At 41.6% G+C, this 23,838-nt stretch overlaps 1 protein-coding gene across 1 annotated transcript in view; it reads right to left on the bottom strand.

Annotated features, from left to right (window-relative positions):
* LOC124782087 (putative pre-mRNA-splicing factor ATP-dependent RNA helicase PRP1) overlaps positions 1 to 23,838 on the bottom strand; it is an 86,521-nt gene that overhangs the window by 18,558 nt on the left and 44,125 nt on the right. Inside the window, exons 9-10 of the mRNA XM_047253913.1 lie at positions 23,412 to 23,670; positions 13,974 to 14,165 (exon numbers count right to left, since the gene is read on the bottom strand). Of these exons, the coding sequence (XP_047109869.1) occupies positions 13,974 to 14,165; positions 23,412 to 23,670 (451 nt within the window). The remainder of the gene's footprint in view (positions 1 to 13,973; positions 14,166 to 23,411; positions 23,671 to 23,838) is intronic.

Below are 23,838 nucleotides of genomic sequence, written 5' to 3'. Positions count from 1 at the left end.
ATTGTATTGGAGAAATGAATGAAAATGAGGATATGTTTTCAAATTTCTGTGCCAGTCACGATTCGGAGATTGGAGGTTATTATTCCCACACAAGAATTGCCATAAGGTTACAAGGGTATCCCCTGATCACAGAACGGAAAACCAAATTGATCATATTGCGCTAAGCAAAAAATTTAGAAGAACACTGATGAACGTGAGAAATAAACATGGGGCTGATGTTGGCAGTGATCACCACTTTATTGTTGCAAATTTTAGACTAAAAATCATGGCTACAAATAGAAAGTTCGAACAACAGAACAAAAAATATGATGAGAGAAAACTTAAAAACAGCAGCAAAACAAGAATCTTTCTGTACTGAGCTAAAGAACCGCTACAAGGCACTCCAAGAAGCACAGGAAAATGATGAAAATAGTGTTGATAATAGATAGACTTAGATTAAGGACATCTATTGCAATGTGAACAAACAGCTCCTTGGCCTTAAAAACCATTTGAAAAAAGATTGGATGTCTGAGCTTACATGGAATTTGATCAGCTGTAGGAAGGAGATTAAAGAAAAATTAAATATGAGTAAAACAAGACAGCAGAAACTCTAATACAAGTAGAGTATGCAGCTACTGACTCTCAAAGAAGAGTGTGAGGAATGATAAGAGAAAGTGGATGGATGAGCAAGCTCAGAGCAGAGAGAGCTGCAGTAAGGGGGTGATGCAAAAGAGCTGTACCGCATCGCTAGAATGCTGTCCAAAAACGGTTTCAGCAAGAACAGACGTGTGAAAAGCAAGGTGGGTCGACTGTTGACAGAAGAAGACCAACTTAGAAGATGGAGAGAACATTTTTCTGAAGTCTTAAACAGAGAGCAACCTGAAGAGAGCGAGGCAACAGAATTTTCCAGATGCCAGTGACAGAATCAATGTAAACACACCAACTAAGACTGAAATTGACATAGCTCTCAAACAGGTAAAGAACGGGAAAGCTCCAGGAATGGATAATATTGCACCCGAGGTGCTAAAAGCAGACATTGACACCATTGTAAATCTACTGCATCCATTGTTTAAGAAGATACTGTCAGAACAGAAAATACCAAAGGACTGGAAAGAAGGGCTGATTATTAAGGTGCCAAAGAAAGGGGACATTACCAACTGTAATAATTGGCAAGGCATCACCTTCCTATCTGTACAAAGTAAAGTATTCTGTAGATTGATGCTAAATCATATCAAGAACTCAGTCGAGGCATGACAGAGAAAAGAGCAAGCTGGGTTTAGAGAACACAGAAGTTGTGTCGATCTCATCAACACACTGCGTATAATACTTGATCAGAGTGCAGAATGGCAGAGCACACTCTACCTTACATGTATTGATTTTGAAAAGGCATTTGACTCTCTTAATAGGAGAGTTATGTGGCATACCTTAGAAGAATATGGAATACCATCAAAGATAATAAATATTATTAAAACCATGTATCATGGCTGCTACACAATGGGAAACTTACTGACTCTATCCAAATAAACGCTGGGGTGAGGCAGGGATGAATTCTGTCCCTACCTTGTTCTTGTTGTTACTTGACAGCATTATGAAAAGAGTTGTTGATGGTAGGAAAAAAGGTATTCAGTGGGGAATGCAAGACAGGCTTGAAGACCTTGACTTTGCTGATGATATCTGTCTGCTCTCGCTAGGATTGCGTGACATGGAAGAAAAGTTGGAAAGACTTAAAGAAGTAATTGTTGTGGTCTTCAGTCCTGAGACTGGTTTCATGCAGCCCTCCATGCTACTCTATCCTGTGCAAGCCTCTTCATTTCCCAGTACCTACTGCAGCCTACATCCTTCTGAATCTGCTTAGTGTATTCATCTCTTGGTCTCCCCCTACGATTTTTACCCTCCACGCTGCCCTCCAATACTAAATTGGTGATCCCTTGATGACTCAGAACATGTCCTACCAACTAAACCCTTCTTCTAGTCAAATTGTGTCACAAACTCCTCTTCTCCCCAATTTTATTCAATACCTCCTAATTAGTTATGTGATCTACCCACCTAATCTTCAGCATTCTTCTGTAGCACCACATTTCGAAAGCTTCTATTCTCTTCTTGCCTAAACTATTTATCGTCCACGTTTCACTTCCATACATGGCTACACTCCATACAAATACTTTCAGAAACGACTTCCTGACACTTAAATCTATACTCGATGTTAACAAATTTCTCTTCTTCAGAAATGCTTTACTTGCCATTGCCAGTCTACATTTAATATCCTCTCTACTTCAACCATCATCAGTTATTTTGCTCCCCAAATAGCAAAACTCATCTACTACTTTAAGTGTCTCATTTCCTAACCTAATTCCGTCAGCATCACCCGATTTAATTCGACTACATTCCATTATCCTCGTTTTGCTTTTGTTGATGTTCATCTTATATCCTCCTTTCAAGACACTGTCCATTCCATTCAACTGCTCCTCCAAGTCCTTTGCTGTCTCTGACAGAATTACAATGTCATCAGCGAACATCAAAGTTTTTATTTCTCCTCCATGGATTTTAATGCCTGCTCCGAACGTTTCTTTTACTGCCTGCTCAATATACAGATTGAACAGCATTGGGGAGAGGCTACAACCCTGTCTCACTCCCTTCCCAATCACTGCTTCCCTTTCATGTCCCTCAACTCTTATAACTGCCATCTGGTTTCTGTACAAATTGTAAATAGCCTTTCACTCCCTGTATTTTACCCCTGCCACCTTCAGAATTTGAAAGAGTATTCCAATCAACATTGTCAAAAGCTTTCTCTAAGTCTACAAATGCTAGAAATGTTCGTTTGCCTTTCCTTAATCTTTCTTCTGCGATAAGTCGTAGGGTCAGTATTGCCTCACGTGTTCCAATATTTCTACGGAATCCAAACTGATCTTCCCCGAGGTCAGCTTCTACAAGTTTTTCCATTGATCTGTAAAGAATTTGCGTTAGTATTTTGCAGCTGTGACTTACTAAACTGATAGTTCGGTAATTTTCACATCTGTCAACACCTGCTTTCTTTGAGATTGGAATTATTGTATTCTTCTTGAAGTTTGATGGTATTTCGCCTGTCTCATACATCTTGCTCACCAGATGGTAGAGTTTTGTCAGGACTGGCTCTCCCAAGGCTGTCAGTAGTACTAATGGAATGTTGTCTACTCCCGGGGCCTTGTTTTGACTTAGGTCTTTCAGTGCTCTGTCAAACTCTTATGCAGTATCGTATCTCCCATTTCATCTTCATCTACATACTCTTCCATTTCCATAATATTGTCCTCAAGAACATCACCCCTGTATAGACCCTCTATATACTCCTTCCACCTTTCTGCTTTCCCTTCTTTGCTTAGAACTAGGTTTCTACCTGAGCTCTTGATATTCATGCAAGTGGTTATCTTTTCTCCAAAGGTCTCTCTAATTTTCCTGTAGGCAGTATCTATCTCACCCCTCATGAGATAAGCCTCTACATCCTTACATTTGTCCTCTAGCCATCCCTGCTTAGCCATTTTGCACTTCCTGTCGATATCATTTTTGAGATGTTTGTATTCCTTTTTGACTGCTTCATTTACTGCATTATTGTATTTTCTCCTTTCATCAATTTAATTCAGTATCTCTTCTGTTACCCAAGGATTTCTACTAGCCTTCGTCTTTTTACCTACTTGATCCTCTGCTGCCTTCACTGTTTCATCCCTCAAAGCTACCCACTCTTCTTCTACTGTATTTCTCTCCCCCATTCCTGTCAGCTGTTCCCTTATGATTCCTGTCAGCTGTTCCCTTATGCTCTCCCTGAAACTCTGTACAACCTCTGGTTCTTTCAGTTTATCCAGGTCCCATCTCCTTAAATTCCCACCTTTTTGCAGTTTCGTCAGTTTTAATCTACAGTTCATAACCAATAGATTGTGGTCAGAGTCCACATCTGCCCCTGGCAATGTCTTACAATTTAAAACCTGGTTCCTAAATCTCTGTCTTACCATTATATAATCTGACACCTTTTAGTATCTCCAGGGTTCCTCCATGAATACAACCTTCTTTCATGATTCTTAAACCAAGTGTTAGCTATGATTATGTTGTGCTCTGTGCAAAATTCTACCAGGCAGCTTCCTCTTTCATTTCTTAGCCCCAATCCATATTCACCTACTATGTTTCCTTCTCTTCCTTTTCCTACTCTTGAATTCCAGTCACCCATGACAATTAAATTTTCGTCTCCCTTCACAATCTGAATAATTTCTTTTATTTCATCATACATTTCTTCAATTTCTTCGTCATCTGCAGAGCTAGTTGGCATATAAACTTCTACTACTGTAGTAGGTGTGGGCTTCGTATCTATCTTTGCCACAATAATGCGTTCACTATGCTGTTTGTAGTAGCTTACCAACATTCCTATTTTCCTATTCATTATTAAACCTACTCCTGCATTACCCCTATTTGATTTTGTATTTATAACCCTGTAGTCACCTGACCAGAAGTCTTGTTCCTCCTGCCACCGAACTTCACTAATTCCCACTATATCTAACTTCAACCTATCCATTTCCCTTTTTAAATTTTCTAACCTACCTGCCCGATTAAGGAATCGGGCATTCCACGCTCCGATCCGTAGAATGCCGGTTTTCTTTTTCCTGATAACAACGTCCTCTTGAGTAGTCCCCGCCTGGAGATCTGAATGGGGGACCATTTTAACTGCGGAATATTTTACCCAAGAGGATGCCATCATCATTTAATCATACAGTAAAGCTGCATGCCCTCGGGAAAAATTATGGCTGTAGTTTCCCCTTGCTTTCAGCCGTTTGCAGTACCACAACAGCAAGGCCGTTTTGGTTAGTGTTACAAGGCCAGATCAGTCAATCATCCAGACTGTTGCCCCTGCAACTACTGGAAAGGCTGCTGCCCCTCTTCAGGAACCACACGTTTGTCTGGCCTCTCAACACATACCCCTCCGTTGTGGTTGCACCTACAGTACGGCTATCTGTATCGTTGAGGCATGCAAGCCTCCCCACCAATGGCAAGGTCTATGGTTCATGGGGGGAAGCAGAAATTGCAGGACTTAAAATGAATGTTCAGAAAACTAAGGAAATGAGAATGTGATCCTAAAAACAAGCGAAGATAACTGTGTATAGAAAGGAACTGGAACAAGTAGACTCCTTTGTATATCTAGGCAGTACTGTCTGTAAAGATGGAGGGGCCGAGAAGGATGCAAAAAGCCGGATATGGATAGTAAATGGAGCCTTTGTACAACTGTACCCTGTCTGGCGTAATAAGAACATCTCAAGATGAACCAAACTGCACTTGTTCAATAGCAACATAAAGTCAGTCAGTCCTGTATAGTTGAGAAACATGGAGGATAACAAACATGATTGTAAACCAGCTGCAAGTCTTCATAAACCCATGTCTTTGGCGAATTATAAATGTGGCCAGATGTTATATCAAATGACAAATTGTGGGAGATGACAAACCAGCGACCAATCCGTGAACAAATAAAGGAAAGAAAATGGAGGTGGATTGGTGACACAATATGCAAACAAGGAGCTGTTGAAAAGGCAGCACTGAATTGGAACCCACAAGGAACATGTAGACACGGCCGCCCAAAAAAAGACATGGAAAAGAATGGTGGAAGAGGAAGCTCTGAAAGCTGGTAAAACATGAAGCGCACTGAAATGTTTGGCTGCCAATGGAACCAGATGGAAGGTCTTTACTGCTACCCTATGGTCCAACAGGAACAACAGGGAACAAGTCAAATTAAAAAAGGAAAATCTCTTCAGACACCACTATGATCTATGCACATATGAAACTAGGCAGAATATGAACCTACACATGAACACAGTAAATACAAACTTATGCAAAACAGAAGTGTATCATACTGGAGCTAAGTTATATAACCATTTGCCTTCTTACCTAAAAGGAATACCAACATTAAATGCATTTAAAATAAAGTTAAACAGTTCTTGCTTGACCACTGTTTCTATTTTTTGTCTGAATTTATGGAACATTGTAATAAGTAAACCTCGTTTACCAAGTTTTACTAATTGTCAGTTCATAATATAGTTTAAGTTGTGCTTATCATGTAATTTCACTTAATAACTGCTATTATCACATGTAGAAGGAATGAGGCACACCGACCTATATTAGTATGCATTTTGATTATGACAAAACTGTAGTCAAAATGACTATTACGCAACTTAATGTGTCACCCTCAAACTGGTAATACAAAGTTTCAGGACTCAGTCCTTCAATGGATTATGTTCTGTTCTCTTTCTGTTGCTCCTGGCAAAAATGTGGTCACTGTCTCATTGAATGTGTGGTAGATACATAAAAAGCACGATGAATTGTGGTTCAAATTTCACTTTAGTCTCTGTAGTGTGTCATAAAAAATTGTTTTTAGAGTTGAGCATGAGAGAGGCGTATTACCCCATTCAAACTTTAATAGGAAAGAATTAAGCTTAGAATTTGTTTGATCTTGAAGAAAAACTTAAGCTGCAATCAATCGGACAACAGAAATATGGAGTGTAGGCATCTATTTCATATGCAGCAAAATTGAAACAGAGGATCAGATGCTAAAGAAGACTGACAGATCAAACAGTGATAGATGCCAAAGGAACCTGTTGCAGAGAAGAGTTAGTGTAGTGAATATAACTGGAAATAGTACTGGCTACTTTTGTGAAGAAAAAGAATGGAAGCAGGAGTAAGAAACACACAACAATACTCCACATGATCGATGATTCGTCAATGAACAAAGATCTATTTGTCATGTTCAATGCTACTTTTATTTACAAAAAAATAATGCCAATTTATACATTACACTGATAGCTTGCCAATAATACTCTATTAGAGAGAGAATTTGCTCTTCTCAAACATCAGACTACTAATGAACTCCGTCAGCGAAAAAAACTGAGGTTTCACAATTTACCATCCCCAAGATTTTTTTTACCTAATTTAATCTCCTCATTTTCACTAATAAGAATCTCTCTAAAACGCAATTAAATTCTCACTGCTGGTAAACTGATAAAGCATATTCTCATCATATAATGAAGGTTTTCCAAAACTGCCGTCTTAGCTGCTGGTGAGTTTTCTGGGTTCTGTGGTAGGAACCCTTTAAATTTTTTTTGTGCCTGACATTTCTTCCAGAGCTGTTTTGATCATCATCTAAGATGCTCCTGGTTGTGCTGAGTCTTGAACAAGACAATCAAGAACATCTCCAAAGATGTCCAAGGCAGTTCTGGATAAAACATCAGGATTCAAAAAGTTTCACGGACCATGACAATATTAACTGAAAATTTATTAGCACTTTTGGAAATAGCAAAATTGAATCAAAGAAAGATACACCCAAAACCGAACACATCACTTACATGGTTTGTGCTGGCACTGATGTTCATGAATCTGCTTATTTAGATCATTAGAAGTGTTCTGTGATACCCCCCAAAACACACTGACAACAGTATTTTCTCCTTTTCAACTCCACCACCTTCTCTCTTTCCCATCAATTATTGACTTTATATTAATTTTAAACCCAATACAGCCAACTTCAAAGGGTGAACACTCCCAATAGTTTAAGTTTATAACAGCATATGCTCATATGGTGTTCTAGGACTAATTCCACAACACGCATTAAAAATATTTAACACTACTTACTAATGAAGTAGACAAAGAAAACTCTGTAAATTACATTTGAACCTGATTTATATGGATTCAAGGGAAAGAAAAGATCACTTGTAATTCAGAATTACTTAGAATCGGATATAAATACAGTAATACAAATCATATTTTTTGCTAGGGGGAGGACACATACAATTGGCCTACAGGTGTACACTTTACAAACAATGAATATACTGTACCATATTAAAAGGAAAACTGATATTCAGTCATGCTTTAGAGAAATTAGATACTGTATTGTAATTTAGCACTGTGCCCTGTGCAATCAACAAATGTGCAGTTTTAAAGAGAAAATACGTTATTTTTAACTTGAACCTGCTTTAAAGAAATCAGATAATTTGGCTTGTATCACTTTTGGCATATTAAGTATATAACCTCATTTTGCAAAATTATTAATGAATTCTGAGCTTCTTCACTATTACTTTTCACCCTGATGTAATGCCTATACACACTAATTGCACTTAACACTTCACTCAGTTTAGGTGTCCCACGATTCAAGTTGTAGTCTCCAACTCTGTCACTTTAAGTTGGTCCATCTTCCCGATCTTCACCACACACAACTGGCACACATTAGCAATTATCTCCTCATCCTGTAGTTCTGCATACACGGTGAGATCATCATCAAAACGTACAAAACTGCCGAAATCTGCATCCTCCAGTACAGCTATCTCATTACCAGACACAACTTCACCATCACCACCATCAGTCTCTTCCAGTAAGGTACCAGCTTTATGGAAACAGCTGTTGATTGAGGAGGATGACACTAGCTGCCAGACAGCCAAAATAAATTATATGTAGAAAGTTAATGAAGAGAGTTTAGTTTCCTGCATCAGTCAGAGCTATCACATATTGAACCACCTGTAGAATACTGGTACAGTTTGGAGATAAAAATTCCACTCTTAATATTTTCCAAAACTACTTAGGATGGATGTGCTGCACATCGATCAGAAGAATGATCCTCTTTTTTTTATCATTCTTATGTCCAGTTTCTTAACCACTGTTCCATTAAAAAGCTTAATCACCCATATCTTTACACCTTCAAAACACCTCGGATTCTCGTATTTTCCTATCACACATGGGGAAGCTTGTCAGACAGATCTGCATTTGTGGCAAGAAGACCTGTCATCTAATTTTACTTTTCTTCCCTCCATGGCATAAGTCAGTTATCAGCTAAAGTTTTATTAAGAAGCAGCTCATAGAATATACTGGTCACATCACAGTTATAGATTTTTTGAGGTTTATAGTCCCTTAAGATAACCAGCAGAACCACAGTTTTCTGTTCGCTGGAAATTTTTCTCCCTATTATTCCATGATAATTTTTAAATCCTTGTAACCATGCTGATGAAGCACTGAAATCAGCAGTCATATTCATACTTCCAGCTAAATCTAACACCTTTGGTTTCAGCATGTTGCCACTGATCGGCAGAGCAGCAGCCTATTTTTGCTGGAACTGTATAAAAAGTGTCTTTTCCAAATCTACGCATCTCCCTTCTTGCTGACAAAAGCACTTCGTTGACTTTCGACCCAATTAAAAAAATTCATTCAAAATACTGTTTCTTTTGCTGATGACTGTACATAGTGTAGTATAGGCATTGCTAAGTCCGAAGCAATTTCAGATTCCGTTTTCTGTGTATTAACATCCCCCTCTCATATGAATTTTAATTTCTGATCTAGTGTAACTTTTACTTTTTCTGTTCTCCAAGGGTGATTGAAAGCAAATGAATGATACAAAAGAAATTCTTGTACTGAAAAGAGTGCCTGGAATGTGTGTGGGTGTTTCCATGCCGCTGGCTCTGGTTAACTGTGTGTCTGACCCTTGTCTCTGCAGCACCACCCACTATCTGTACTTGCTTAAGTCAATTAAGTTATACAAAATATCACAGGGCTTCTTTCCAAACAGCACTCACTCATTACAATTATGCAAAACTCAATTTATTTCACTGGAATTTGTTACGTATAACAGCAAATTATGTAAAAATGTATTACATACAAGTAAATGTTTATGTAACATGTTTTTAAACTATATTTTGTCAAGACTGACAAAACTTTACAGACAAATAAGAATTACACAGGACAGTGTTACGTATAAATCAGGTTCAACTGTATTGAAATAAATTTTTAATGTACACATTTTTAAATCAGATTAAAAAAAAAATTCTCCTAGTACCACACATATTGCCCTGAAACTTTGTGCTTGTGTATTTTTAATAGCTATGACAACAATTGTAAGACTGACAATGAAAAATGACAGGTACATAAAATTGATAATAGTTAGCAGGTGAACTATTCATGCATCAATTATGTATTGTAGGTGCCCACATTTTTCATAATAAATCTTACAAAATTCGTCACAGCTATTAAAAATTCACATTCACAAATTTTTGGGACTGTGACTGGTGTTATGAATCTTTACAGGATCAGGGAAAATTATTTTATAATATTTTGTCCCATTCAAAGTTGTGTTATATTCCAAATTTATCTACTTTTTGTCTTACGTGTGTAATATTTCTCAATGGATTGTAACATCTCCTCTTCCTCTCTCTGTCTGCTCAGCCATCCCTCTCTGCCTGCCTATAGCCTGGAATGCATTCTGATACTAACTGCACAACATGCCAGTCTTCCAGAGCACCAGAGCAGTCGAGTTGTCAGGCATTACCAATCTTTTTCACAACCCCCCCTCCCCCCATAAACCAAGAAGTGAGTTATGTTTAAAATTTCAAGTCACTAGCTCATTGGGAATTTGCTTAAAATCAACTGCAAAGTTTGTACACTACAGACAGACAGACAAGACAGTGACCTAATAAAACATATAAAAAACTGATAAAAATCAGAGTAATGTACACGAAACCAAATCCACCACTGTGCATCGTACAGAGAGTGTTTCGTTGCAAAAACATTAGTAAATGATTAATATCTTGCTGAAAATCTCTTCTGCTAGCAAATAAATGATTTGTGGAAATTTTAATAATAAAAAGCACTACAGTTCGCAATAAATTAACTTATTTGTGATTCCAGCTTCGGTCCATACAACTATCTCGAAACGAGACTCCAGATTATTTGTGGAGCTGATTCATGGGAGTGCTGTGTAGCACCAGATGGCACCTGTCAAGCACTGCATAACACTTTCAGCTGCTGGCTCGAAGATGGTCATACAGAGAGAAACCAGTTACCAGAAGAAAATATAAATAATTTACTGCGATCACTGTGGTTGCTCTAGGGCATAAAAAATTAATGGTTCTTTGAAATAAACAGATAATAGAAATGACAACATTTTCTGCCTGGAGTGTTATGAGATATATATGTTTGCAAAGGTGATTTTAGCTATTGTGCCATTATCAAGCAAAAACTAACAATTACGAATGGGTAATACACACATCAAACAATGTTTTGCATCACCTCGACTCCGAGATTTCTGGAACCTGTACAGTAAATTGGAATAGAGATCAACATAGACATCATTTCTGCCCTTCTTATTGCTCATGAAAACCACACATTGCATGTTGTACCATCATACAGAGATACCTTCAGAGGTGGTGGTCCACACTGCTGTACACACAGGTACCTCTAATACCCTGTACCATGTCCTCTTGCATTGATGCATGCCTGTATTTGTCATGGCATACCACTTACAAGTCCATCAAGGCACTGTTGGTCCAGATTGTCCCACTCCTAAATGGTGATTCGATGTAGATCCCTCAGAATAGTTGGTGGGTTGCGTCATCCATAAACAGTCCTTTTCAATCCATCCCAGGCATCTCCCAAGGGTTCGTGCCTGGAGAACATGCTGGCCACCCAAGTCGAGCGATGTTGTTATCCTTAAGGAAGTCATTCACAAGTCGTGCACGATGGGGGCACGAATTGTCATCCATGAAGACTAATGCCTCGCCATATGCTGCTGATATGGCTGCACTATTGGTTGGAGGATGGCATTCACAAATCATACATTCGTTACAGCACCTTCCATGACCACCAGCGCGGTACGTCAGCCCCGCATAATGCCACCCCAAAGCAGCAGGGAGCCTCCACCTTCCTGCACTCGCTTGACAGTGTGTGTATGGCGTCAAGACTGACCGGGCTGCCTCCAAACAAGTCTCCGACGATTGTCTTGTTGAAGGCATATGAGACACTCATCAGTGAAGAGAATGTGATACCAATTCCAAGCGGTCCATTCGGCATGTTGTTGGGCCCATCTGTACCGCGCTGCACGGTGTCGTGGTTGCAAAGCTGGACCTCGCTGTGGGAATTGGGAGTGAAGGTGCGCATCACGCAGCCTATTGCACACAGTGAGTCTTAACACAATGTCCTGTGACTGCACAAAAAGCATTATTCAACATGGTGGCATTGCTGTAGGGTTTCTCCGAGCCATAATCCATAGGTAGCAGTCATCCACTGCAGTAGTAATCCTTGGGCAGCCTGAGCTAGGCACATCATCAGCAGTTCTTGTCTCTCTGCATCTCCTTCACGTCCGAACAACATCCCTTTGGTTCACTCAGACGCCTGGACACTTCCCTTGTTGAGAGCCCTTCCTGGCATAAAGTAACAATGCAGACAGAATTTAACAGCGGTATTGACCGTCTAGGCATGGTGAAATATAGATACAGGTCGTGCACCTCCTTCTTGGTGGAATGACGAACTGTTCGGCTGTCGGAATCCCCTCTGTCTAATAGGCACTGCTCATGCATGTCTGTTTACATCTTTGCGTGGGTTTAGTGGCATCTCTGAACAGTCAAAGGGACTGTGTCTGTGACACAATATCCATAGTCAACATCTATCTTCAGGAGTTCTGGGAACTTGGGTGATGCAAAATTTTTGTGTGTGTGTATTTAAGAACTATTACAGTAACACTGTTACCGAGTCGTACTAAATGAACAATATGCTCCACACCGGACTCAAATTTCTAATAAGAAGAGGTTAATCAACACTAAAGTAAATTTTTTTATCAATCACTTTTTCACAGCAACGAGGAAACTACTGAGTTTTTATCACAATGCATTTCTTCTTGCTATTAAAAGTTCAGTAAATTTTAAAGAAATGGATACTGTTCACGTCTTGCCACTGTAATAGGCAATTTCAGTTCTACTTCGCAACCTGTTGTACACCGACAGTTCCATGCAGTCAGTTTATTCCTAAAACTATCGTGCCTCCACACATCAACCTTGACTGGGGCTGTATGTAAATTCTTGTTTGATATTATTTATTTCTTTACTAATAGTTAACCAAGGCAGACTGCAGAGTGCACAGTCTTTCTACTACAGACATAGTGCCACTATTCCAACTTGGAAGCTGTGATATTTTCAGCACCAAGTGTGCCGTGTGCTCTTGACTGCAGTCCTTTACTCAGATATATTGGTCAAATATGACAATGTATTTTCCATTGTTTGATTTAATCAAATATGATATAATAGTGGAAAGTGAAGTAAATAAGTTGTGGTTGGCAACAAAAAGTAAGAATGAATTATTTATTTGTAGGGTTGTTTTCTAGTAACAACATGTTTCTAACCGGCTGCGAGAAACCTGAGAAAAAATCTGGGGCAAGACATCCACCAGCAAGTTTATCAATTCACAGAAAAAGTGCAGTAATGCAAACTATTTTAAAGGTTTCAATGTTACAATGTTGTACACGGTACCTATTACCTGAGTAATAAGTTCCAAAAACCAATTTCGTGATTGGAATGGGAGCATTAAACTATTACCCAGATTAAGAGTGTACAATTGCTAAGAAATGAATGGCACAATAGCTGAAATTATGATTGTAAATAAATAAAATAGTTAATTTAATATCAATCCATGTGGAACAACTTGTCATTCCTAAAATACTAGCATTTCTAAAATGCTACATGACATCAGACACAAGTAAACATAAAGCATTTGACTGATAAATCAGATCTTGGTTGTGCTCTTCTCGAAAGTAGCAAGAAGCAATACTTTTAAATTGTACATGTATGAGTGTAAACCTACATTTTAATACTGCAGTTTTTTATACTAGTAATTCACTATTTTGAGTGAAAGTTTGCTTTGATCTTAAATGTGATTTCAAACATAAATAAAAACAACTTGCAAAATAACTTACAAATGTTTCCTGCTCTGCTCAGTCTATGAATTATCATTAATGTAGGACATAATTCAATCTGTGTAAGTGGTAAACTGCCTGAGCAAACCCACAAGCCCACTTGTCTAACAGATCACAGCCATTACTTCCAACAACAACAAAATTTAACAACAGATTTTGTGCCTAAAACCACAGCTTTCAGAAACTTGTGACTAACTGCCACAAACACAAACAGATTGTTGTAATTTAAAAGAAGTAAATAAGATGGCACTTTCTACCATGTCCTGCATGTTACCTGACAGCATAGCTGTTATGGAGAGAATCTCATTGGAGCAGTTGTGCTGACAGCTCGCTATCAACATCTTCGCCAGCTGAGGATCCAGAGGAAATTCTGCCATGACCGCACCCAAATCTGTCAAGTTGCCGTCGTCATCCAATGCAGCCAGATAATTTAACAGCTCCAATGCACGCATTAAGGTTTCTGGAGCTGTACCAGAAAGTTAAAGAAAACTTTAAAAAACAACATGCAACAGTGAAAGACAAAGCAATAACTATACTGCTTCCATGGTTGACTCAGCGAAGTAAGGAAAGACTCAGACACAGACTGCACTACAGAAGATACAAGCAAATGTATATCTAGCATTCCAGTTATTACCAGTGAATCATGGAAGTTTTAAATATCTTCAAAAACCACAAACTAAAAACTGGATTCTTTACATCTAACATATAACAAAAAAATGATATGAACATAATAGAGGGAAACATTCCACGTGGGAAAAATATATCTAAAAACAAAGATGATGAAACTTACCAAACAAAAGTGCTGGCAGGTCGATAGACACGCAAACAAACACAAACACACACACCAAGCCCCCACAGAACGTATCTCTGCCTACGTAGATCAACACCTTCAACCCATTACATGCAGTCTCCCATCCTTCATCAAAGACACCAACCACTTTCTCGAACGCCTGGAATCCTTACCCAGTCTGTTACCCCCGGAAACCATCCTTGTAACCATTGATGCCACTTCCTTATACACAAATATTCCGCATGTCCAGGGCCTCGCTGTGATGGAGCACTTCCTTTCAAGCCGATCACCTGCCACCCTACCTAAAACCTCTTTCCTCATTACCTTAGCCAGCTTCATCCTGACCCACAACTTCTTCACTTTCGAGGGCCAGACATACCCGCAATTGAAGGGAACAGCCATGGGTACCAGGATGGCCCCCTCGTACGCCAACCTCTTCATGGGTCGCTTAGAGGAAGCCTTCTTGGTTACCCAGGCCTGCCAACCCAAAGTTTGGTACAGATTTATTGATGACGATCTTCATGTTCTGGACTCACAGTGAAGAACAACTCCAGAATTTCCTCTCCAACCTCAACTCCTTTGGTTCCATCAGATTCACGTGGTCCTACTCTAAATCCCATGCCACTTTCCTTGACATTGACCTCCATCTGTCCAATGGCCAGCTTCACACGTCCGTCCACATCAAACCCACCAACAAGCAACAGTACCTCCAGTATGACAGCTGCCACCCATTCCACATCAAACGGTCCCTTCCCTACAGCCTAGATCTTCGTGGCAAACGAATCTGCTCCAGTCCGGAATCCCTGAACCATTACACCAACAACCTGAAAACAGCTTTCGCATCCCGCAACTACCCTCCCGACCTGGTACAAAAGCAAATAACCAGAGCCACTTCCTCATCCCTTCAAACCCAGAACCTCCCACAGAAGAACCCCAAAAGTGCCCCACTTGTGACAGGATACTTTCTGGGACTCGATCAGACTCTGAATGTGGCTCTCCAGCAGGGATACGACTTCCTCAAATCCTGCCCTGAAATGAGATCCATCCTTCATGAAATCCTCCCCACTCCACCAAGAGTGTCTTTCTGCCGTCCACCTAACCTTCGTAACCTGTTAGTTCATCCCTATGAAATCCCCAAACCACCTTCCCTACCCTCTGGCTCCTACCCTTGTAACCGCCCCCGGTGTAAAACCTGTCCCATGCAGCCTCCCACCACCACCTACTCCAGTCCTGTAACCCGGAAGGTGTACACAATCAAAGGCAGAGCCACGTGTGAAAGCACCCACGTGATATACCAACTGAGCTGCCTACACTGTGAAGCTTTCTATGTGAGAATGACCAGCAACAAACTGTCCATTCACATGAATGGACACAGGCAGACAGTGTTTGTTGGTAATGAGGATCACCCTGTGGCTAAACAAGCCTTGGTGCACGGCCAGCACATCTTGGCACAGTGTTACACCGTCCGGGTTATCTGGATACTTCCCACTAACACCAACCTGTCAGAACTCCGGAGATAGGAACTTTCCCTTCAGTATATCCTCTCTTCTCGTTATCCGCCAGGCCTCAACCTCCGCTAATTTCAAGTTGCCGCCACTCATACCTCACCTGTCTTTCAACAACATCTTTGCCTCTTTACTTCCGCCTCGACTGACATCTCTGCCCAAACTCTTTGCCTTTACAAATGTCTGCTTGTGTCTGTGTATGTGCGGATGGATGTGTGTGTGTGTGTGTGTGTGTGTGCGCGTGCGTGCGTGCGAGAGAGAGAGAGAGAGAGAGAGAGAGAGAGAGAGAGAGTGTATACCTGTCCTTTTTTCCCCCTAAGGTAAGTCTTCCCGCTCCCGGGATTGGAATGACTCCTTATCCTCTCCCTTAAAACCCACATCCTTTCGTCTTTCCCTCTCCTTCCCTCTTTCCTGATGAAGCAATCGTTTGTGTGTACGTTTGTGTGTCTATCGACCTGCCAGCGCTTTTGTTTGGTAAGTCTCATCATCTTTGTTTTTAGATATATGTAACAAAAAAAGATATAAAAATGTGTAATCAGGACCAATACTCAGATTTGAACAAAGTGAAATGGTTCATTTCCTCAGATGCTTTGGGAGTATACTTAAACAGAAACCCTTAAAAAAAAACACCCTCAACCTTCGTTAGTCATGGTCCTCACCCATCCAGCACTTTCCCTGTTCCCATTCCAGCACTACACAGTCATCATTCCACCACCACACCCAGTCTTTTTATTTCTCTCCGTACCCGCTACTTCCCTCCCCCTTCCCACCTCTCCCCGTCCTTCAGTCTAACATGCAGCACTTCACTGTCTGCCACCCCCATCATACTATGCCTCCCCCTCCCCGCTCCAGCCTCCTCCTTACCCCCACACAGTCGCCACTCCCATCATGCACCGGTACTGCTGCTTGTAGTGTGGTTTCAGTTCCCTAACACTGTGTGTGTGTGTGTGTGTGTGTGTGTGTGTGTGTGTGTGTGTGTGTGTGTTGTTGAAGGCCAATAGCCAAAATCTTTAATTGTGTAAGTCTTTTTTTGTGCCTATCTGTGACTCAGCATCACCGCTATATGGAGAGTAGCAACTTTCCTTCTCATAATATTGTTACATTCCATCCTAGATTTTCCATTGCTTGGTAAATGAAAACAGAAATGTACCGACATAAATGTCATTATAAAAATGTATAAGCAAACAATGATAAAGATTATAAGATAAATGACCTCTGTATGCAAGTATATCGTACTCATGCATGGGCTTGTTGTCTATATATAGAAATATTGTCAGACCTTTTCAAACAATAGAGAACACAGGATGGAATGTAACAATATTATGAAAAGGAAAGTCACCACTCACCATACTGTGACGCAAATAAAACATTCTGCCATTAAGGCCTTCATAAAAATATACAAAACACACACACACACACACACACACACACACACACACACACACACACACACAGTCTCCGGCAACTGAAGCCACACTGCGGGCAGCATCACCAGTGCATGATGGGAGTGGCGATTGGGTGGGGGCAAGGAGGAGGCTGGGTCAGGGAGGGATAGTAGAGTAGGGGTGGCGGACAGTGAAGTGCTGCTGGGGCATGCAAGGATGAGGTGGAGAGGGGAGGGCAGCTGAGTGCAGGTTAGATGGAGGGCAGGGGAGAGGGGTAGGGGACAAGGTGAGAAGTAAAAAGACTGGGTGTGGTAGTGGACTGAAGGCTGTGTAGCACTGGAATGGGAAGTAAGAAGGAGCTGGATGGGTGAGAACAATGACTACGAATGGTTGAGGCCAGGAGAGTTACGGGAACGTAGAATATATTTCAGGGAGGGTTCCCAAATGCGCAATTCAGAAAAGCTGATGTTTGGTGGGAAGGATCCATATGGCACATGCAGTGAAGCAGTCACTGAAAAGAAGGCTATCATATTCGGCAACGTGCTCAACAACTGGGTGGTCCACTTCTTTATTGGCCACACTGTCAGTGGCCATTCATGCGGACAGACATCTTGTTGGTTGTCATGACCACATAAAATTTAGTACAGTGGTTGCGGCTTAGGTTGTAGATCACTTGACTGGTTTCACACTTAGCCCTGCCTTTGATGGGGTACGTGGTGTTTGTGACCAGACTGGAGTAGCTGGTGGTGGGAGGATGTATGGGACAGTTCTTGCATCTAGGTTCATTACAGGTGTATGAGCCATGCGGTAGGGGGTTGGGAGCAGGGGTTGTGCAGGGATGGACAAGTATACTGTGTAGGTTCGATGGACGATGGAATACCACTGTTGGTGGGGTGGAAATGATAGTGGGCAGGACATTTCTCATTTCAGGGCACGACGAGCGATAGTCAAAACCTTAGCGGAGAATGTAATTTGGTTGCTGCAGTCCTGTGTGGGACTTGAGTTACGAGGGGAATACTCCGATGTGGCCAGATGGTGGGACTTTGGGAGGTGGTGGGAGACTGGAAAGATAAGGCAGGAGAGATTTGTTTTTGTACAAGGTTTGGAGGATAATGCAGTTTGTGAAGGCTTCTGTGGGACCCTTGGTATATATCAAGAGAGACTGCTTGTCACTGCAAACAGGATGACGATGGTTGGCTAGGCTTTATGAAAGGGAATTCCTGGTATGGAATGGATGGCAGCTGTCGAAGTGGATGTATTGCTGATGGTTAGTAGGTTTGTATGGAAGGAGGTACTGATGTAGCCATCTTTGAGGTGGACGTAAACATCTGGGAAGGTGGCTTGTTGGGCTGAATAGAACCAGGTGAAATGAATGGGAGAGAAGTAGTTGAGGTTCTGGAGGAATGTGGATGGGATGTCCTCACCCTTGATCCAGATCACAAAGATGTCATCAATGAATCTGAAACAGGTCGAGGGTTTAGGATTATGAGTGTTTAGGAAGGTTTGCTCTAGATGGCCCAAAAATAGGTTGGCATAGGATGGTGCCATGCTGGTGCCCATAGCCGTACCCTGGATTTGTTTGTAGATAATGCCTTCAAAGGAGAGAGAAATGTGGCTGAGGATAGAGTTGCTTATAGCGACAAGAACGAAGGTGGTTGGTTTGGAATCTGTTGGGCGTTGGTAAAGGTAGTGTTCAATAATGGTAAGCCATTCGCATCAGGGATGTTAGTGTAAAGGTACAGGAACTGTGGAGAATCAGTGGAGGAAATGGTTGGTATCTTTTACATAGGACGGTAAGTTCCAGATATTCTCTCATTGAGGGCACATTAACTGGCAACAATAGGGCATCCTAGGCGATTGCGTTTAGAAGGTAGGAGTGCGGTAAGTGGTTGAGTAGAGAGATGGACTCTGGGGAGAGGTCCTGGGTGGGACCAAGGATTTGACGAGTGACTGGAGATCCTGTTGGTTTTCTGGAATGGGGGTCATTGTGGCAAGGTTTGTAGGTTGATGTATCTGAGAGCTGGAAGAGTCCTTCTGCCAGGTAATCCTTGCAGTTCAAAACAACAGTGGTGGTGCCATTGTCCGCAGGGTAGGATTAGTTTTTAGATGGTAGAGTGCGGTTCTTTCAGCAGGTGTAAGGTTTATTTGCTTGTTGAGGGATTTGGGGAATGATGGTGAGGCAAGGTTCGTGGTTAAGAAATTCTGTAAAGTTAACAGGGGGTGATGTGGGAGGAATGGAGGTGGATCACAGATGGATGGACAGGTGAAATGAGTTAGGCACGGTTCAACATTGGTCTTTGGTTGTGTCTGATTGGTATAAAAGTGTTTCCACTGTAGGGACCAGAATAACAAGAGAAGGTCATCAACCAGTCCTGCATGACTGAATTTGGAGAATGAGGGTGGGATCAATGATGAGTCCTTTGGAAATGATTGATATTTCTGTGGGGCTAAGGCTTCTGGAGGAAAGGTTCATGACTGTGTTTCAGGTCTGTTTAGGTTCTGGATTTTGTTTGGTGGTGCATTTTTTCCACCACCGTGGATCCTTGCTCCTTCCACCTGCGTCAACCCAGAAAAGTTTCCTTATCCCCAGCCAGAACCCAGTCCCACATACTGTTCCTGCTTTGTTGCCTAGCTCAAGGAATTCCCCCAAACAGTCTTACCAACAAATTACCCATCTCCAGCTGCCAACCCTCCTTCCACAATGACCTCCACCTGTTGAGATTCTGCCAATCCTCAGCCCTCACCAACACAGTCCTGCAAAACCATATCAACCAAGCCCAAACCTCCTCGCAGTACCTACTCTCCATCTGCAAAATTATCCTACTATGCAATCCCAAATTCCTGGAACAAGTAACACACATTGAAACTCTTGCCTTCCAGGAACTAGAGCAACATGCACACCACCACCTTAAAAAGCTCTCCACCCAGCTCACTTCCTACTCCCACCTTGGAGTACCAATATCCATCACCTCTACAACAACCACCAAACCATTCTTCATGTCCCCTCTAGCTCACAAACCCTGTCTTGGTGACCATGGATTCACCATGGATCCGCCATCATTCCCCAAATTCAATTATGCAAGACTTCATAAAGACCACCTCTCTTTCTCCCAGTCCATACACTGGAAACCTTTTTGCCACCAACCCTACCAATCAGACTCAACCAAAGACCAATATTGAATCTTGCCTAACTCCATTCACTCATCCATCCAACTGTGATCCACCACCCACTATTCCCAAATCACCTCCTTAACTTTCCAGAATTTCTTAACCTCGAACTTTGCCTCACCATCATTCCCCAAATCCCTCAACAAGCCAACTAACTATACACCTGCAGAAAGAACCGCATCTTAAAGCTGATCCTGACCATATAATTCTCACTGCAGACAATGACTTCACCACTGTTGTTTTGAACTGCGTCTGTCAGATACATCAACCTACAAACCTTGCCACAGTGACCCCATTGCAGAAATCCAGCAGGATCTCCAGTCATTCATCAAATCCTTAGGCCCATCCAGAACCTCTCCCCCGAGTCCACCGCTCTGCTCACCCCTACCATTTCCCACACTCCTACCTTCTACATGTCTCTTATAGTCCATAAACTCATGCACCCACAATTCCCCATTGTGGCCAGTTACTATACCCCCACTGAGAGAATCTGTTCTCTCCTAGACCAACACCTTCGACCTATTAGCCGGATCCTACCCTCCTATTTAAAAGATACCAACATTTTCTCCACTGACTCCAGTTCCTGTCCCTTTACCACACAGTGCCCTGCTCATCACTATTGATGTCACCTCCCTTTATACTTAACATCCCTAGTTCCGACGGCCTTACCACTACTGAACACTACCTTTCTGAACAACTGACAAATTCCAAACCAACAACCTCCTTCCTCGTCACCATGAGCTACAACATCCACACCGACAATTACTTCTCCTTTGAAGGCATTACCTACAAACAAATCCTGGGTATGGCTATGGGCATCCATATGGCACCATCCTATGCCAACCTATTTTTGGGCCATCTAGAGCAAACCTTCCTAAACACTCATAATACTAAATCCCTCAATTGGTTCAGATTCACTGATGCGATCTTTGCAATCTCGATTGAGGGTGAGGACATCCCATCCACATTACTCCAGAACCTCAACTACTTCTCCCCCATTCATTTCACCTGGTTCTATTCAGCCCAACAAGCCACCTTCCCAGATGTTTACGTCCACCTCAAAGATGGCTACATCAGTACCTCCTTCCATACAAACCTACTAACCATCAGCAATACATCCACTTCAACAGCTGCCATCCATTCCATACCAGGAATTCCCTTTCATAAAGCCTAGCCAACCATCGTCATCCTGTTTGCAGTGACAAGCGGTCCCTCTTGATATATACCAAGGGTCCCACAGAAGCCTTCACAAACTGCATTATCCTCCCAACCTTGTACAAAAACAAATCTCTCCTGCCTTATCTTTCCAGTCTCCCACCACCTCCCAAAGTCCCACCATCTGGCCACATAGGAGTATTCCCCTCGTAACTCAAGTCCCACACAGGACTGCAGCAACCAAATTACATTCTCCGCTAAGGTTTTGACTATCGCTCGTCGTGCCCTGAAATGAGAAATGTCCTGCCCACTATCATTTCCACCCCACCAACAGTGGTATTCCACCGTCCATCGAACCTACACAGTATACTTGTCCATTCCTGCACAACCCCTGCTCCCAACCCCCTACCACATGGCTCATACACCTGTAATAAACCTAGATGCAAGAACTGTCCCATACATCCTCCCACCACCAGCTACTCCAGTCTGGTCACAAACACCACGTACCCCATCAAAGGCAGGGCTAAGTGTGAAATCAGTCAAGTGATCTACAACCTAAGCCGCAACCACTGTACTAATTTTTATGTGGGCATGACAACCAACAAGATGTCTGTCTGCATGAATGGCCACCGACAAAGTGTGGCCAATAAAGAAGTGGATCACCCTGTTGCTGAGCACGCTGCCGAATATGATAGCCTTCTTTTCAGTGACTGCTTCACTGCATGTGCCATATGGATCCTTCCCACCAACACCAGCTTTTCTGAATTGCGCAGTTGGGAACTCTCCCTGAATTATATTCTACGTTCCCGTAACTCTCCTGGCCTCAACCATTCTTAGTCATTGTTCTCAACCATCCAGCTCCTTCTCATTTCCCATCCAAGCACCACACAGCCTTCAGTCCACTACCACACCCAGTCTTTTTACTTCTCTCCATGTCTGCTACCCCTTCTCCCCTGCCTTCACTTAGCTGCCCTACCCCCTCTCCACCTCATCCTTGCCGCCCACCACCCATACCCTACTATCCCTTCCCTTCTCCGACCCAGCCTCCTCCTTATCCCCACCCAATCGCCACTCCCATTACGCACTGGCGCAGAGAGAATTTTTGACAAGGCCCTTACTGGCCAAAAGCTTTATTTGTGACAATCTTATTATTGTGCCTATCTGCAACAACTCAGCATCTCCACTATATCATCAGATCTTTTTACGTACGTTTAATACTTTCGTTGTGTACTGTGCATAGAAAATTGTGCACATTTTAATGTGTCCGACCTTCTGCCCAAGTGGACCACAAGAAAACCAGAAGTATAACGCTACATAGATTTTTATCATTAATTAAAATGTGGCACACCTGCATACATTATAGCAACAGAACAATGGAGGACCTCACAAATTTAAAACACCAGGAAAAAATTGCAGAGCACATGGAAAATGCACTTGAAAATTGGAGTCATTTCTTGAAACGTGGCAAAGAAATTATAAATAAAAAGTAAATGTCAACCAGTAGCAGAAAAAGTTATTTTCTAACAAACCCATTGAATATTTATATCCTTTTAAGATTCCAATACTACCCACAAGTTATGAAGTGTTTTGAAATCTTCAAGTAACACTTCATGAAACAGGTGCAAAAGCCTGAATGACCTAGTCATTCACAAGTATATTTTTGTTCATAAATAAAAGTATGGTGAATGTATTATACCACAAAACTGTACCTGGTGGATCCATGAAATCAAAATGTACCAGGTCATCAATTCCCAATTTCTTAAGCTGCAAAACAACAGATCCCAAATTTGACCGCAGAATTTCAGGATATGTGTTATCCTGCATTTCTTGCTTAAATGCCTTTTCTGTATAAAGTCTGAAGCATTTTCCTGGCCTTGTTCGACCAGCTCTACCTGCTCGCTGCTGAGCTGAAGCTTTACTGATGGGCGATACCAGTAAAGACTCCACACGTATTCTTGGGTTGTATACCTAAAGTTAAAAATAAAGAAATCTCAGTTCACACTACAAAACTCTCTGAAGACAAAGTATGGAGAAACCATTTCTGTTAAATTTTCTTGAATGGGGTTCACAGTTAAGTAGTACATTTTTAAGTACATCACTATCATCTTCGACTGTTAAAATTAGTTGATACAAAGG

Source organism: Schistocerca piceifrons, chromosome 1, assembly GCF_021461385.2.
Source record: "Schistocerca piceifrons isolate TAMUIC-IGC-003096 chromosome 1, iqSchPice1.1, whole genome shotgun sequence".
Taxonomy (NCBI): Eukaryota; Metazoa; Arthropoda; class Insecta; order Orthoptera; family Acrididae; genus Schistocerca; species Schistocerca piceifrons.
The sequence above is the reverse complement of the archived record's forward strand: the minus strand, read 5'-3'. Positions and strand labels throughout refer to the sequence as shown.